Raw genomic sequence first — 18,897 nt, forward strand, 5'->3', positions numbered from 1 at the left:
AGAGGACAACCCCTTCCTTTCCCTGGTGTTGGGTAGCGACGACAACCACGGCTGGTGTGACTGATCGACAACAAGAAGAAAAAAAAAGAAACCTACGACGACGGCGACAATGAAAAGGGGAAGAAGAGAAGTCACGACAGGGAGGGAAGAGTGGCAACGCAAAGGGGAAGAAGAGAAATCACAACAAAGAGAGAAGAGTGACAACGAAAAGGGGAAGAAGAGAAATCACAATAGAGAGAGACGTGAGAATATTTTTTTTATTTAATTAAATTAATTCAAAAGGTCAAATGATAAATTAGTAAATGTAAAATTAAGTGGTTGCATAACCTAAGTTAGAACTAAACACCTTATAAGTTATATTTTAGTTTCTATAATCTTGAACCAACCAGACCTAAGTTTATTCTATTCCAATTCTCATCAGTTGTCTTATTAAATATACTATTCATTTTTTTCTCCAAATGACTGATTGAGCATTAAGCATCATATAAACCGGAAATTATATCTGCCGTACAATCAAAAGTTTGAGACTAACACAGCATAAGAGTGGTAAAGCACTACCAGCATTGCTGTTGAGCTTATCTTCATCAAATGCCCGATTAACTGGAAGAGATCTGTCTGTCATTTCTAACACAGGCATCAAGCATGAACTATCCGAGGGCATCAAAATTCTGACAAGAAGGCTATAATAAAGTTGCTGCCTGGCAAATATAAGTAATGTCGATTTTTTTCCATCTCTTATTTTTCTGAAACAATACGAGCAGCATATTAGCCTAAGAAGGAAGAAGTGGGATGGTTCCTATGGGAAATCAATGGAAAATCCCTCTTAAGATAAAATCAAATTGAAGTAGCAGGTGCCAGCGACCAGCAACGATTGCTCGCGTATTTTATATTTTTATAGATTCCACCAAAACAGGTTGGTCACCCTTTTCTTTAGGCATAGGAACGTTAGCAGAGAGAAATGATACTGCAGTCTCAAAAGGTACGCTTAATCCGTAAGATGTGCAAGGCTAAAAGCAAAGCGTAATTGTTGTTCAATAATGAGGCAGATCTCTAGAGAGCACTCGGCATGAGCATTTCTGAAAGTACAATTTGTAGCTAGAAAATGTTACTGCACAGCAATCACAGTGGGAGACAACCACTGAGTCAATTGTCATTCTGTAATTATTGCTGGTATCTCTGGGTACGATCCATCTGGATGAACAGACAGAATAAGCCAAAAGACCATAGTTGGTTGCCTGTGAAGCATGCTAAGCAAACTGTACTAGCTCTTTCTCCTTTTCAACCTCGCATTACCGGAAGCACCATCATCACACCATCGCTGTTTGCGGTGGTATCTGTAATCTTCTTTCTCTTCCAACTTGTTCTTTAATCTGTTAGCTCCAGCAGGTCCGAGTCGATTCCTTACATGATCGCGGAAGTTTCGGGAGCTGCCCCCGACATGATTCATTTCACTGTCAGGGAAAAACTTTGTCGATCTAGGATATGCATCACCAAAAGGAGCAAGATTATCATCCTCAGTGCTAGGCATGTGACGCGGTCGTTCTTGTACGAATCCCTGCCTGTCATTATATTCTCTTGATCTCGGACAATGAACATCATCAGGAAAAACACGGCTGGGATCAACACCACTAGTAATATGACGTGTTTGTACAAGTCCATGCCTGTCATCATAGTCCCTGCTATCAACTAATTCGTCCACAGAGTATGAAGGTTCCAGATACTCTGTATCATACTCGGTATTTTCAGCTAGTCTCATCTCATATCTTCTATTCCTCAAAGCTCTACCAGCCCTAGCTAAATCAAGTTCTCTAGCCAAATGCATCTCTCTCATGTCAGGTTGAAACTGAGGGCGTCGAAGTAAAGCATGCCTACTCGTTATCTCATCTTCCAGATGATTCCTAACCATCTCAACTCTATCAAGTGAAGGTCCATCTGTTGTTAAATCTGCATCATCATCAATGTACATTCCAGGTACTCTCCCAGGTGACAACCATTGAATGGGTGAGCATGATCGATACAAACGCACTGGAGATCTGGTTGGAGAAACGCTACTGCCCCTCAACAGAAAGTCATTATCAGTTCGTTCATAATGCAAATTTGAGTGTGAATGTAGCAAATTATCTGCTATTTCACCAGGTAAACTTGTGATTTTATCCTCGCAAATCACATAATCAGGAATTTCTCTCCCAACAATCCTGTTGGTGTCAGTGTCTTTTATTTGGCGTCTACCACTCGGTTGCTCTCGAGGCCCTTGGGGTTGCCTCCAAGATGGAAAAAGACGATCCTGTGGATAGTCTGTCATCCTTCTCAATGATCTATGGGTGCTACCATTTGGATAGTCTGTCATCCTTCTCAATGATCTATGGGTGCTACCATTTGGAGGAGCAATAAATGGAACCGTCTCTTCATTATGCCTCATATATCGTGATTTTCTGGGATTACTATGTCCTGGTCCATGCTGGATGTCAGGATCCCGAGTAAAATGATGATTATAGTTCCTTCGATTGTTCATGTAATCAGATTCACGTTGGCCAATTGTCTGATCATGATTGTTAGTTTCGAATTTTGAATGCCTAAAATATATAAGAATAAAAACCATTAATGTCATAGAAACAACATTGGAAATTACAAAAGTGTAAGAGTACTATCACCTTCTCCCTTGAGAATATAAATTGACATGTTTCTCGTTATCATCAATCAACCTTTCTTTCTCCGTACCATCAGGAACTGACCTAGCAGAAGTAGCATTCCTGTAACCAAATGACTTAGTTGAAGGCGAAGTTACCTTGTTTCCCTCTCTATACTTGAACCTGCTGTCGTCATGCTTAATGTGACTATGTTTGAATGGGTTATAAACATGCTTAGTTGCTGGACTATTAACATTGGATTCCCCCTCTCGTAGTATTGGATGCTTCATTGCTACGCTAATAGCTTTTGTGCTCATCTGCCCTCCGCCTACATATTCAGTTTTGTTTTTTACATATTCATTCTTGTTTTTTGCAGTTGCAGGAGATGCCTCGATTGAGCTTGACCTCACTTGAGACACATTGTCCTTTCCAAGGTGTTTCTCTCTTGTTCCCTGACAAGTTTTAACAGGCTTGTTACTGGAAGCAGTCAACTCCATTATAACTGGCAATTTAGGCAAGTCTGTGTTTAAGCCACTGGCTGTCCCCCTTTTATCATGGCACATCACAGCACCATGAGCACTTACCCCTTCAGTTTGTATTTCCTTGCCTTTCGTATCCACATGCACATCTGTCATGAAAGGAAAACCTTCAGAACTGATGGAAACGGTAGCAACTCTAGCATCCAATTTATTTTTATACTGGCATTGGCTCTCGTTTGCACATTGTCGCTCACTATCTTCACAATCACCAACTCCATGGCTGGTAACCTTATTTCCTTTGCCCTTTGGACCTTCAGGAGCACCACGCTGTTCAGCATCAACAACACATTGATCTATCTGAATGTTAGCAGATAAGTCCATGCCTTCCTGATTCCCACCAGTGAATATAGGTTCTTTTCTAAGACCAGAATCAATTTTGCTATTGGCCAAGAATTTTGACACAGTGCATTCTTCGCCTGACAAGTTCATTTCAGCTCTTCTTTCAGATGATAATCCATCACAGGCACTGGGTTCTTTAGGATCAGATTCCACAAACTCATTACGCTGGGAAGAATCCTTGCCAACAGTTACACAAATTACTCTATCTTCTGCAGTACATCCTTTCACATAAGAAAGGATGGGCTCAACATTAGCCAATGGTTTGCTAGAACTTCCTTTTGCATCTTGGTTAATGCAGCTGTCAACTTTAGAAAATATCATAGAATCTGATATTGTAGAAGGATTTAAGTCTTGACAAGTTCTTTCATCCAAGCTTGTGTTTGCAACACTAAGCAAAGTTGGATTAGGTTGATAAAGAATATTTGCATGACACAAAGAATTAGAATCCAAAGCTGTTGGCAGTCGTGTCAAAGAGGCTAACGGGTGATTACCTAAGACCAAATTTGGAGACTTCACCTGAAATTCTTCAGGCAGTTCATGTTTGACCTCTTTATCTAGTGATGGGTCCTCAATCTGAGAAGTTACATGGAAACTTCCATCACATGGTTCAGATTTCACTTGTGCAATAACACCTGAGTTTAAACTACTAAATTGATGTCTTTTGGTGTCTTTCTGATTATGGTTCACACATGGTTCAGGCTTCACAGTTGTAAAAGAAGCATCTGAAAGATTACCTGTCAAGGACAAACTTAGATCAAGAGGAGATACTCCTAACTTGTCACACAACTTTGGTCTGCTAGGTAGCCGAAGTTGTAAATCTAAACCATCTACATAGTCTGTAGCTCCATCCACAGGCATTTCCAAATTGGTAAACTTCATGTTGCGTTGATGCAACTCAACCATTGATAATCGTAATCCAAAATTGTTTGCAATCACTTGAGTATTTTGGATGGGAATTTTCTCATCGTTTGGTTGATGCAAGTCCTTCAGCTTTAACTCATTGTTCATCCCATGATTAATAGCTAAATTATTCAAATTGGTATCCCACACTTCCATTGGAAAATTCAAATCCCACTTTTTTCTACTCGAGTAAAGATTAGAAGCACATTGTGATTCCAAATCGTTGTAACTGGTTTGATGATGTTCCGGCTTATTGGCCCCAGGGAGATCCAATGGACACGTTTCATTTATCACTTTCTTTGACAAGTTCAGGCTACATTGCATATCCTGACATGATGATAGATACAAACCTGACGTTTCAAATTCTTCAGATGAAGATACATCACTTGAAGCAATTATCTTCCCAACAGCTTCTTTACCTTTGAGCATCTCAGATTCAAATTCCACTGATGAATTCTTCCCTTTCTCTATACCAAAGCCTATTGATGCCCTTATGTCTACATCCAACTCGTCATGCATACTTGATTCTCCACTTCCAGTGGTGCCTTTCTTGAGCCCTATTTTTTGATTAACCTGGGAAGGAAATCCATGTAAACCAGTCAGTCTGATGGAAGACTCTAACAAGTCATCAGGACTTACATTACTGTCTAGTTTCACACCAGCAGAGTTCTCTGAAACAGAACATTCTGATTTTAGAAAGAGCTTCCTCGGTTGCTCACTTGAATTTTTTGGCACTGTGGGTGTATTTTGGCACGTAGAAGATGAAGACTGTGACATATGAAATAGCCTTTTCTTGATTGGTATACCCAATATAGGCTCGTCAGCATGCAGATCAGCAAGGCCAATCTGAATCTATCAATAAGAAATTTCAAATAAATTAATATTCTTAAGCATAATAACAACACAGCTTATTTTCTAAAAGTGCTTTGTAATGGTATTAGCAAGGAAACCACCTCTTTGTTAGTCTGCATTTATTAACACTCTAGGCAAGAGCGAAGATATCCTAGATCTGCTCCGCAGTGGCTAAACTAAAAATGAAGAAAAATAATGCATTGATTCATCAACACACTTTCCAGATCCTTCTCTGTACCTAAAATGGAACATAAACATGAGGTAGATAAGAATAAGAAACAAAACAAAACACTAAAAGAAAATGGATAACATCATCACGTAGATTGACTTTCTCTCTAATGTAAAGACATGCAAAACAAAAACCATGAGCTCCAGAGTAGATGGATCCAAACATCACGGCTTGTATTAACCAAAAATAATGTTTCTTTTCACATCGTAACAGTTACTTTCAACAAAACCAAACCCTAGTGACAACAAAAATAGGGATATCGGGTCCTACGAACGAAGTTATACCATCTCTAACGCTTCAGTTCAGGCGTTCACGGAAATCATATTGCAAAAGCACAACCCTAACAATATCCTCAGCACGATCCTTAAATTGAAAGCTACTGGAACACACTACAGCAACATTGAGGATTGAGACCAGATAGCAGGATACCAAGTAGTTCGGAAGGGGAAAAAGACAAATTGTAATTCTTCAACTGCTCGATCTTCCTTCCAGCCGCTACTCACTCCTCTTCCACTCTAAAAAGGTTTAGCTGGTGCCACATCTGTCAGACAACACTTTCTTGAATCGTGAGAGTGGCAGATCGGGACTAGATCTAGGAAAAACAAAACTTTTGACTGCAGTCAACCGCGTCTTTCTCTTGGACTCCGTTACTGACATCTATTGATCTCGTCCCGCACCAAGACACGGTCAAAAAGCAACAGTCCAGTCGATCTGTTCACTATCATCCTCCGATGCGTTACATCAACGAGAACTCTCCCAGAAACTTCTTCCAACAAACCAAAGCGACTCCACCAAAAAGGCCAAAAAAAAAAAAAAAAACAACCTACAAATCTGCTCTAAGACGACCAATTACCTGCTCGCATCGATCTCGTCGATAAATCGCTACGACGGAGAAGAGAAATCGGAAAGAGGGGGATGCGAAAGCGCGAAGGGCTCAGTAACAGTGAGGAAGAGGAGATTCCGCACGCCACCTCTCGCTTACCTAATCTTTTAAGTAAACGGGCGGTGCGTAACATCTCCGTCTCCGCTTTCGTGCCGCTGTCGACTCACAACGATATGACTTCAATAAACCGGAACCATCGTTATATTTAAGGGTTTTTTTAATATTTTTTTATCGAAGTACTCGTGACTCATCAGCATCATCGTGATTTTGGCGCCCATTAAAAAAAGTGGTTTAACGGTCCGTTACGGCATATGCCTGCCAGGCAAGATATGGTTTTTGCCCCAATAAAATTCTAATAATTAATAAAAGGCCACAGCATATTCTAAGAAATAAAAAGGTATGGGATTTTTAAAATTGGTCTATTCCAAATAATTTGTGGAATTTGTTGTTTTGATAAAGTGGGAGAACGTAGGAAATTTATATATATATATATAAATAAAGTGGGAGAACGTAGGAAATTTATATATATATATATATAAATAAAGTGGGAGAACGTAGGAAATTTATATATATATCTTTTTTTAAAAAAAATAGATTAAGTTGCTCGTTTTAAAATTAATTATTTTTTAATTTCTATATAGAGAACTTTTATGTTATTTTTATTATTATTTTATTTAAAATTATCCTACCGACTGCTAATCTTTTAAAGCTTAAGCGTGAAGCTTCACTTTAATTAAAGGTCGGCAATTGCTAGGATGGTGCAGGCTGTTGTTCCATCACTTTCATCGTGGTGTCAAATAATATTTTATTATTAAAATACACTATTATGAATTAAAATTATTAAAAATCAGCTTTAAAATACATTTTCATTGTTATCATCATGAAATCTAGTATTCGAATCTTGATAAAATCGAAATAAATACCTTCTTTATGTGTTAGTCACTATTCCAAAGGCTACTAGTCACCCATAATTTACTTTCTCCGTATTGACCATGGAATGGATTAGCGGGAACATTGGAGGCGAACATATTCGTCTTTTCTGTTATCATTTCATAAAGTATTTTACTATTAAATTTTCTTTATTAATATTCTAATTCAAGTATTTGAAATTTCATACACGTTTAGTTTTTCATTTTAACAAAGTTTTAATTATAAATTTTGTACTTAAATTATTTTATAAATAGATCTTAATCAAAATGACTATTTTTTAAAGAAAAAATATTAATATTCTATTAAAAATATTTAAAGATTGTCAAAATCTTTTCATTATACTAAAAACTAATTTATCCAAATAATTATTTTTTTTATCGAAATGAGTTATTTTAGACATAAAGAGATATTTATGTTCTACTTAACCTATTTTGGATGATTATAACAATTTTTTTAAATAACTCAAATGTCCGAACTTCCAAACTAAACAAATTGTCGGATAACATCGTGACCAAATATAATACAAAAATAAGAAGTGATGTACCATCTTAAAGGCTTACAAATGATTTTGCTGTCAAGATATTACCATAAAACTTATCATATAATCACAAACTATATTTGTCCTACAATTTAGCCAGGTTGAGGGAAGGGAAAATAAGGAGAAGATAAATTTTTAATCTCGATTGAAAGGAGTGAGTTAAAGGATGTGAAGGTAATGGAAGGGTAAGTTTTAATCTTGTGAGGGCGAAAAGGAATTCCTTAGACTCCAATTTGACATGTAGGGAAGGGTAAGGAGAATTAAAAATAAATAAATTAATTTTATCCTTATTTCTTAGCTTGTCGTCCTTCACAAGCTGGGAAGGGTAAGGAGAACTCAAAAAAAAATATTTTAGTTTTATCCTTATTTCTTAGCTTGTCGTCCTTCACAAGCTGTTCGTGAATTCAAACCCCTAATTCGAAGTCTTGTACACTTGCCTGTCCCAATGGCTCTGTCGTGGACGATGCGACCAAGGAGGAGGAGCAGGCTTTTGCCCAATTCGAAGTTTTGTACGCTTGCCCGTCTGGGTTTCTCTGTCATGGACGATGCAGCCAAGGCGGAGGGAGCGAGCTTATGCGCAGCTCCTGAGGAGCAGCAGCGAGGATCTCAAGTTCGAGGGAGATGGACTGGGATTCCATGAGGTCTAGGATGCCCAAGGACTCGTAGAAGAGTTGCTCTAGGGTCCAATCGACCGTCGGAGAGGGGACTAAGTGGTGGCGGCAATGAGGTCAATCGTGGGTTCGACGAAGATGTGCAAGGAGGAGATCGAAGGCAGTGGAAGGAAGGGGTACAACAGTGTTACAGTGGGATGGAGATGACGATGACCACCATCAAATTGTCGTTCGAGAAAACAGAATTGCAAAGCCTAGTGGTGGTGATATTTTAAAAAGTGAGGATAATTTTATAATTTTATATATTTAACTTTCGTTCCCTTCCCTCCCAAATAAGGTAACACATGTTACGTTAATAAACATTTCCTCCCTCCCAAACAAGGGAAATATAAATACTTTATTTTTTCTCTATTTTCCTTCCCCTCTTTTCCCCTTCCCCTCTTCCCCATCGTAAGCCGTTAGCACCATCCTGTAGACAAGGACCCCTCTGCTATCGTTGCCTACTGATGAGGATGTTGTCCGCCTGCCCATTGTATGGGTTGGGTATGAAATCGTTTGTAACGTGAGATCGGTATTTATGGTAACCGAATTTACCTAAAGGAATGTAGCAGATTCTTCCGAGCAATATAGTGGAATTCCTCCTCTAAAGGCTGAATGAATATAATCGGGTAATATCCTTAAAGCCTATCGGGCAATGTTACTATGCGTTCTACAAAGCATTCATATGGAGAACTGTTAAGCAATAACTATGTGGTCTGTAGAGCAATCTTATGAAGAATTGTTGATCAATAGCTCTGCCTTCTGCAGAGCAATCTTATAGAGAACTACCGAACAATAACTATGTATTATGTAGAACAATCTTATGAAGAATTGCCGAGCAATAACTCTGTGTTCCGCAAAGTAATTTTATGGTCAACTGTCGAGCAATAACTCTGCATTCCGCAGAGCAATCTTATGAGTTGCTCTGAACAATAACTCTGCGTTTTGCGGAACACTCTTATAGAATTGTTGAGCAATAACTTTGCATTCCACAGAACAATCACATAGGATCATCAAATAATAACTCTGTATTTCACAAAGCATTTTTATGGGATCATCGAGTAATAACTTTGCATTCCGCAGAACAATCTTATGAAGGGTGCACTAAGCAATAACTTTTCGCTCCGCAGAACAATCTTATTAAGAATCACCGGGCAATACATTTGTGTTCTACATGACAACCTTAGTAGATTTGTCAAGTAGTAATACTACGAATTCATAGGGCAATAATTGAGGAGCCTGCAGTAGTACTACGAATTCATAGGGCAATAATCGAGGAGCCCGTAGAACAATATTATTAAGCGAGTCTTATATTATCAAGCTTCTGATTGTTAATACATGACAAAAATTGAATGGAGAGATGTCCGAGGTGATTCCCTTAATCCTTTCTCATCTGCCGTAGCGACTGATGATTGAGAAAACAAGTGATGAATATCAAAGACGATTACCTTGATGCCCTCAAAATAACACACGATAATTAGTGAATGAAAGATGAGTAGTAGTTGTCAGAGATGATTTCCTCATAACCCTTTTCACTTTACTTGGCGGTCAAGAATGGGAAGCACGATAATGAACCATTAAAAGCTGCATTCTCATTGACTTAGGCGAGAAGAAGAAGAAAGACGCTAAGGCAAGTGAAATGGAGAATCTCTTTAACAACTATACAAGCACCTTGAATGATAACTTCGAGGTATGATCTTCTTCTAACAAGCAAAAGATAACTCCTTTAAAATTTTCTCCTTCCTTTTTCTTACTTTCCTTCTTTCTCGATGAAGTACTAACTTGAGCATCAGAAAAATTACACCGAAGGAACTAGCCCGACTCTAATGTGTTTTCATCCCAAAGCCATGAAACAATACAAGAAAGGAGAACTTGCTGAGGAGGAGACTGGGCGACCGAAAAAGGAGCCATCAGGAAGATTTCATCGATTTTGTCCAATTTCAACAAGTCTATTTTGATTCTACCGTAAAATCTGATCTCAATTGATCCTGGATCGATTTCTGGATTGCAGGATCATACAATCCAGATCATGATTTTACAAATCATGTTTAGAATTAGTAACAAATAATTCAAAAGGATTTCTGCACAGAAGAAAATTCAATCTCGTGAGACAATGCTAGCTCAGTAACATAAATCGCTGCTTTCATATTAAAATCACGACTCATGAGTTGTATCCTAAAATTATTCCAGAAGAACTGACGTCCGATGCCAACACAATAAACACCAGTACATGATTTAAATTTGTATTTACTTTATTTAAATTGATACTGCAACCATAGAAAAATAAAAAAACATAATAATAATAATAAGGAATAGAGATGTAATAGGAACACATTCTAGTAAGAGCCATACTGTACTGGACCATGTTGCCATTGTCAAATTTTACAGCATTAGGCAGACTCAAGGTCTTCTACTTGAGCTCTTGTTAAAATTCCCACAGGCTGCAGAACCACTTGGAAAAGAACAAACCAAAAATTGATAGCCAAGAAGCCAAGATTTGGAACAAGATGCATAGTTTATTGTTATGGTTGTATTTTTCAAAAAAAAAAAAAACAAAGGGGGAAGAAATGATTCAATCTCTTCATAAATTAGGTTTACCATCTTAGTTCCTCCATTGTCTCCAGCTACAAAATACTCTCAGTAAAAGAAACTAAATCATGATATATCTGAAGCATTCCCCAGAACATATGAAGGAAAAAAAACCAAATAACTCCTGTCAATCTTCTGCAGGAAGAACAATGAAAGAAGGTCATCCACTAATCAAAATAATTTAGTTTTAAAGAGCATAAATGTTATAAGAGACGCAGCATCACTGCTAGTTCAAGTGTCCAGGATTGGCATTGAGAAACCACCAATTAAAGGTGTGTTAGGAATTTATCACACACCATTACTATTGGTTAACATACAAGATCTTTATACGGCTTTTGCACCTTTTCTACATGGTTAATCACATAATCCTCCGATGTCAAGTCTATAGTACATTGTTGATTTCATAAGAAATCAAGTAACCAAATGCAAAAGATAATAGATGGTTCATGTTGCAAAAAGGTCCAGAATTTTTTGAAAGTAGGACACAAAAGAGCTTCTATACCTCTGTCACAGATAAGTGCATAGGATAGTGCACACAAGTGCCTGTAGCAACTATGAACTTCTCCACATGAACTGACCGAGTAAGATGGGCAATGCCTTTCACTCGCTGTGATAGGTATCTCTTGTTCCCACGAATAAAATCCGGAGGCTCTCCAACTATGCTAGTCAAAGGCCCTAAATTTTAGCAAGATTTCAATGCCTAAGCAATCTCAGAGTACACATTCAATAAGTTGCATAAAACACCAGAAATGCATAGTAACACTAATAAGCAACTTGCTGAAATACCCTTCTTTTTACAATGAAAACCAATTTAAATATTATCAGACTTGAAGACTGAAGCTAATCAAATCCTAGAAGAACACTATACAACTAATGGTTGTGAAAACATGCGCCATTATCCAAATGTATACTACAATATTGGGCCTGAGCATAGTTAAAATGATTTGAACTTTGTAACAAACAGAAAATTTCAAAGTTCAAAAAAAAAAATCATTGTCCGCATACTCAAGCACTTTAGTTCATTGTAATTAAAAAAAATCTGGTGAAGATAGTGATATTTGTATTTGAAAGAAATGCTACCGAACTTTAATTTTTAGTTGACACCAAATATCCAGCTTACGCCGACTAATCCTAACTGACCCAATCCAAAGAAGTTTCCCACTGGGCTAGGATAAATCGGGAAGCTCTAGTAGCGGACGGCCTATCAGCCCAGTGTTCCTAGGTCAACCGTTCATGAAGAGAAATTCAAAAGAAATGCTACAGATGCAGCATGTTCAGATGGCATCATGGTACTTATCATTGTGTCTCTTGTAGATTTTGTCAGCAAGAGATGCCCCTTGACAAAGCCAACCAACATATTTTGTGATGAGCTATTTTGATAAGCAGTCTAAGATATTTCAGAAGGTAACAATCTAAATAAATTATCAGAAAACATTGACAGTGTCAAGATCTGCTATCATTATCAGGCAAATGACAGGAGGAAACTGACCTCTTAGACGGATCTTTGTGGGAAAGAATTCCAATGGATACCGCTTATACCAGTCAGGTTGTCATGAAACTCATCAGGCAAAAACTCTAAGGTATTGTATCCTTGGGAAAGCTCAGTTACTTCAGTGGGAAGGCAGACAAATAATTACCTGTTGTTGAATTATGTTTAGGATTAGCAAGAAACAAGAAGTAGAAGTTACTTAAAAAAATTTGGTCATAGGTCAGTGCAACGGAGTTTATCAAGTTAAAGTATATGTGAACCAAACAATTGCAAGATAAAAGACGGTTCTTTTCTCCCTGGTGACTGTAGGCACTGAATAGGACCTTTTTTTTTTTTAATCTCAAGTGCATATAAAGGTCCCGATTGATGGATGAATATTCATCCTTGAACTCTACCTATTAAAATTCAGAATGAATTAGTTGTTAAAGCTTTAAATACTTTTTTTTTTTTAAATTTGATTAGTGCAAAACAATCTTTAATGCGACTTGCATATTCTGCCTATGGGTTTGATGCCTAACAAGTAGAAAATTGGAAAGAACAGAATATGGATGAATAAAACTACATTTTTCTTATGTGACACCGGCATGCAGAAACATTCAGATCAGCATGGCAAATAGCCTAATGAAGCATAGTATACCATTCCAGATGAATACATTAGCCACACCCAAAATGTGGAGGTTGGAGTTCTTTTAGTCTTCGAACAACTTGCTTCATTGAGGGCCTAATAGAAAGAGAATCAACAGTACACTTCACACCCAAGTGCAAGGTTTCCACCAAATCATCATGGGGAGCCACATCCCAAAGCCCTTCAGTGAAGAACTCACGGGCCCGGCCTTTTTGCAATAACATGGATGCCCAAGTTACTATGTTAAAACCATTCCCATAGGGGGAGAAGGAAGGATCCAGTGCTTTCTTATCTGAAATTAGCTCCAACAGCACCACACCATAGCTATAAACGTCTGCTTTATCAGAAACCCGACATGTCATGGCATATTCAGGAGCAACATATCCAAAAGTTCCAGCCACACCTGTAGTTGCATGCGTCTCAGAATTACCTAGAAGCCTTGCCAATCCAAAATCTGAGAGATATGCATTAAATTCATTGTCCAACAGTATGTTGCTTGGTTTAACATCCCGATGAAGGATCCGGGGAACACACTCATTGTGTAAGTAATTAAGAGCACAGGCAATGTCTAAAGCAATCTTGTGAAGCATCCTCCAATTTACAGGTCTTCTCAACCTTTCTTGTATAAATCTCTCCAAATTACCACCTGGAAGATAATTGTAAATCAGAAACATTTCAGAGTCACTAAGATGGTAACCTATTAGTGTCACAAGATTAGAATGCCGCAATCTTCCAAGAGTCTTGATCTCTGCATGGAACTGTTGAACACCTTGAAACCTTCCAATTGCGAGTCTCTTTATAGCCACTAGAACCCCTGGTGAAATTTCAGCCTTGTATGTGGCTCCAAAACCTCCACTTCCAATGCAGTTGCTGGCATTAAAACCTCCAGTTGCTAGTGCAACACTCTCATAAGTCAGTGGAACCCCAATATCCACAAAGACAGTCACCTCCTTTCTTCCAGAAGACCTAGCAGAGGACCGATTGCCTGGAGCACACTTTCTTGTGTAAATATAAAGGACAATCAGAGCTAAGAGGACTGAAACTATGGCTGCTGCTGACGCAATAGATGCAATTTCAATAGAACTAAAGCCACCACTGCTATCATTGGATGAGTTTGTTGATGCTGAGTCCATAGATGACTGTGGACTATGGCCGCTCCCTTGTGTATCAGATGAAGGAACAGAGAGAGAGTATGCAGGACAAGGTTGGAGCAAAGGGTTTCCAAAGACACTATCACATCTAAGTGTACTGGCATTAACAGGCCATGATCCAGACAAATTATTGAATGAAACATTGAATTTCGAAAGTGATGCAAAGTTGGCGAACATTGAAGGAATAACCCCTGAAAGATTGTTGTTATTAAGTACAAGGGCAGTGAGATTTCTCATCTTCACAAAGCCAGTTGGAATATAACCAGCAAGGGAATTTGAAGACAGATCCAAAACCTGAAGAGAATGCAACTTATTCATGTCAGGAGGAATGTGACCGCTGAAATTGTTACCAGCTAATGAGAGATATTTTAAGCCTTTTAACTTTGTGATACTGGCAGGTATCTCACCCTGCAGCTGATTCCAACTCAAATTCAGACAAACAAGATTATTTAACAACCCCAAACTGGCAGGAATGGTTCCAGATATCTGATTACTGGAAACATCCAGCACCACAAGAGACCGGCATATTGTACCTACTTCTGATGTAAATCTTCCATACATCATATTGTTGCTTAAGTTGATCACCAAATGACTTACCCTGCTGCACTTCTCCAATATAATAACAGACAGCGACCCAAAAAGATGATTCCCATTAGCAAGAAATACATAGACAGTATTGTTCATGGACCTACTGGTGGCCAATGGTAAAGAAGAAAGAGTGCCTGTAAAATTATTGTTTGCCAAATTGTGATAAATTGTAAATTCACCACCAGGTTCAGAAAGAAGCCTTTTCAGATCTTTAAGTCCGCTGTAAGCAAAAAAAGAAACATAAGATGAGGACAGATCATCTAATGTGATGTTAGATGAAGGGCACTCTTTGTTGGTAAATTTAGGGATGGAGGCAGACAATTGATTCCCACTGACATCAAAGACATCCATGCATGGCACTGGGAGCTCCTTGTTGAGCCAACCAGTCAATCTGTTTGAGCTCAAATTAAGAAATTTAAGTTTTTTGCATTGGGTAAATGCCTGTGGTATATGTCCTTGAAATAGATTCTGGCCTAAATTAACCATCTCCAGATTCTCACAGAGTCCCCAGTTTCTAGGAATCATCCCTTCAAATGTTGCCCTTGGTGCCCAAAGCACCCTAAGCTTCGGTAGAGCTGTGATATTTTCAGCAAGTATTCCTTGGAAACAATTAAATTCATCAATATTAACAGAGCTCGAGGCTTTCTCATCTAACATAGGACCATATTGACTCAGAACAATAACAGACAATTCTAAACAGTTTCCTAACTCAGCAGGTACATATCCACTCAGGCTGTTCATCGAGATGTCTAAAACCTGAAGCTTTTTTAATAACCCAAGATCAGGAGGAATAAAACCCTCAAGAAGGTTGGAAAATAACAGTAGAAATTGCAACTCAGTGCAATTGCCTAAATTGGACGGAATGCTTTCAGTAAGCAAATTTCCAGACAAATCCAATATTTGCAGACTCCGGCTCCCAAATCCTAGCTCATCAGGAATCGGACCGCCAAGCTGATTAAAAGAAAGATAGAGCTCTCTAAGCTTGGAGAAACCACGAAAAAGTTTCGGAATTGTTTCGTTGAGCTGGTTGCCGGACAGGTCTAGGATTTCTAAATCCACGCATCTCGAGAGTGAGAGTGGGATCTGACCTTTGATCAAATTGGAAGCCAAATTTAGTACACGCAAGCGTCGGGGGAAGTGTGAGGGCAAGCCACCGGAAAGTGAGTTGCCCTCTAGATCAAGTAATTCCAGTTTCTCCAACCCCCAGAGATCGCCCGGGATCTCGCCAACAAAGTCATGGAACGGCAAAGAAAGCACCCTGAGCTCTGAGAGACTCCGTAGGGACGAACTAAGTGTCCCAGCCATCCTACGTCCGAGATCGCAGCAGCTGCGCCGATAAGGGCTGGATCGGGAGCAGGGGAGCAAAGGCACCGCCTTTCGCAGAGATATTAACAGAAACGATCCGTGACCGTCCGTCACACCCGACTCCGGGCCAGGAGCAGTGGTCGGCGTCGGAGCCCCATACTCCAAGTAATCTAGCAGGGTCGGAAGTAACGCAGCTTTTGAACTGCAACAACCCGGATCTCTCCACTTCACGAGGGTCCGGATCCCTACCGCCTCGGCCTTCAGAGCAGGAGATCGCCACCAACAGGAGGAGGAGGAGTAGTAAGGATACGACGGTTTCAGCGGGAGCTCTCCGGCAGCTCATCGGCTTTGTACTGTGAAATCTTAGAAGGAGAATAGAAATACGTAGAGGTTTCTCACAGCCCTAACCCTAATCTTTACATGGAAGGAGGAGAGAGCGGAGAGGGAGGCCGAGAGGAGGACGACGAGCGCAGGGAGGTAATAATATTATTCTTGCAAATTTGAGGGTTTTGTTTTAAGAAGACTAGAAAAGAAGACGAATGACAACATTATTTTCTCTTTTCCCCCTCAGAATTCTTTTATTTAAATCCATGTTCGTGGGACCCAGTGAGACACGGTCCTCGAGCCAAACCGTGTGGCCCCTCCAAGCAATAAAAATTTAAAAAAGGTTTATTTGTATCGTCGACGAACCCTCACCGCTCGTCGGCACTGAACGGAAGACAATAATAAAGGAGCGACAAGAAGTTGAACAATGGATTCTCCAACTCTGCATTTGGAGATTGTTAGGTTTCCCTTCTTTTGTTTTTTTTTCTCTGCACTCTCTTTCTGTGTAGTTATCAAATTAGGGTTTCATGCAGGTTCGACGGAGATGGAGGCGGCCGGTGAAGAGGAGCAAGACGGGCTCTCGATTCACTCGGCAGGCCAGGTGCCGCCTTTACTATAATCCACTTTGTCCTGTCTCTCTATAATATTTTTTATAGCATTTCAAAAAGTCGTGTCCTTCTACGTGTATTCTATGTTAATGACCTGGTTTCATGAGGAGAAATCGCAAATTGAGCTGGAATTGTGACTTTTGGAAGCTCTAGAAATGTATCCTCCTTCTCAATTACAGGGTGAGTACGTTGATCCTACACTTTGTGCCTGTAAAGCTTAAAATTTTCACATTTTGAAGGTTGTCTACTGCTTTTCTTTGTGTGGCAATCTTTGTTGACGCTCAATCAATAAAATTAAAACGATTTGAACTACTTGCTCTAGTTTGGAAATTGTTGTTGTGATACTGGATTGAAGAAAGGTGATTAATTGGTGTCTCGTCAGGAGAAAATTACTAGTTAAACTACCATAATCCCTGATTTTCTGCATATAAAATAATTTAATTGTTTTTCCTTTTCAATGCTGAGCCTAATTTGAAAGGCAAACTATCTTTACTGCACTACGTGATCGTAGCTGGTGATGATTCAAGTTCAACGCGACAAACTTAAAACTGATCGCTCTTACTGATGAATTTATGATATATATCTAAAGTTCCTTCATCCAAACAAATATTGTTACTCAGTGTTCAAATAGTTAATTGATTGCTACCAATCTAAGTGTCTGTTATGTGATGAATATAGAATTTTGACATATATAATTATTAATATTGAATGGGCCATTAACTGCAGGATTTCACCATCATTTTGTTCTTTATGGGCTGATGGAATATCTGATGAAGAGGTTTGATTAATTTGTTTATACCGGTATTGATAATTTTGTGCAAGATTTTCAGACTGAATAAAAAGATTTTAAAACATAAAATTTGTTGTTCATTCTTTGCAGCTTTGATAGACAGTTCACATCGAAGGAAATATTGCAGTTGTTGGATCGCTTTTATAATTTAGAAGCAATGGTGAGAAGAATCCCTTTTAGTCTCTCCATCTCTCTCTAGTTCAGTAGTATTGTTATTTAAAAAAGAAAGGTTTTGTTGGTAGTTGAAGTTTATTATTTCTCAATTTCACCATTTGCAGTAGCATGCAATGCAGATGTTAAAAACAGGCAATATTTTGTGGCATTTATTGTATTATTATCAATGTTAATATCTACATGCTTGCATAGCTTCTATGGTTCCTGCTACATTTATTTCTCCTTTTTTCTTCTATAGAGATTGCATATAATCTGAAACCTAACATGGTGCACATGTACATGGTGTGAAGTTAAGAAATTCAATGGTGTTAACTTGATTTTAATGACCAAATTCTATAATGATATTTTTACCAAATATGTGAAAAACTGAAAATATTGAGCATAACAAAAACAGTGATGAGAATTTGGTAGGGCAGTTCAATGCAGCATAATTGTCATGCTTGTGAAACCTAGAAAATAAACTGCTACCTTGAGAAACTATATAAATGACTACAAGACAATTGGCAATGTGTCCCCCAACTCTTTGGTGTCCACTATCCTGAGCTTGTTTTGTCATTGAACTCTTTAAGGTTATATGCTTAGTAAACCCATGTCAAGTAGGATGCTCAAATTATGTCTTCTTTGGTCTCCCTCTACTTCTCAAACCTTAAACTCTAATTGCTTCTTACACTAATTTATTTGCATCTTTTGACCATATTCATATCATTTTAACCATGTTCTTTCATAGAGTTCCTAGTCAATTTGGCTGTAGGTTAATATTTAGATTG

The 18,897-nt window shown here is 38.6% G+C and overlaps 1 protein-coding gene, 1 long non-coding RNA gene and 1 pseudogene across 9 annotated transcripts; 1 reads left to right on the plus strand and 2 right to left on the minus strand.

Annotated features, from left to right (window-relative positions):
• Positions 1-485: 485 nt before the first annotated feature.
• On the minus strand, positions 486-6,537 carry LOC122000953. Of its 8 annotated transcripts, none has more exons than XM_042555474.1 (5): positions 6,340-6,536; positions 5,359-5,495; positions 5,065-5,257; positions 2,652-4,978; positions 486-2,573 (listed from the first exon to the last, which is right to left on the minus strand). In XM_042555474.1, the coding sequence occupies exons 4-5, from the start codon at positions 4,922-4,924 to the stop codon at positions 1,262-1,264; spliced, it is 3,585 nt and encodes a 1,194-aa protein (XP_042411408.1). In that variant the 5' UTR covers positions 4,925-4,978; positions 5,065-5,257; positions 5,359-5,495; positions 6,340-6,536; the 3' UTR covers positions 486-1,261. The 8 variants fall into 8 exon arrangements, with proteins under 8 accessions (XP_042411408.1, XP_042411405.1, XP_042411404.1 ...); XM_042555471.1 differs by lacking the exon at positions 6,340-6,536 and adding an exon at positions 5,771-5,915 and having other exon boundaries at positions 5,045-5,257; XM_042555470.1 differs by having other exon boundaries at positions 2,652-5,251; positions 6,340-6,537.
• Positions 6,538-10,612: 4,075 nt separating this feature from the next.
• On the minus strand, positions 10,613-16,577 carry LOC122000954 (annotated as a pseudogene).
• LOC122000956 lies at positions 16,572-18,321 on the plus strand. The gene is made up of 5 exons (XR_006117246.1): positions 16,572-16,711; positions 16,806-17,020; positions 17,092-17,346; positions 17,893-17,944; positions 18,047-18,321. It is a non-coding gene; the product is annotated as an uncharacterized LOC122000956 (long non-coding RNA).
• Positions 18,322-18,897: the final 576 nt, after the last annotated feature.

Source organism: Zingiber officinale, chromosome 7A (genome assembly GCF_018446385.1).
Source record: "Zingiber officinale cultivar Zhangliang chromosome 7A, Zo_v1.1, whole genome shotgun sequence".
Lineage (NCBI taxonomy): Eukaryota > Viridiplantae > Streptophyta > Magnoliopsida > Zingiberales > Zingiberaceae > Zingiber > Zingiber officinale.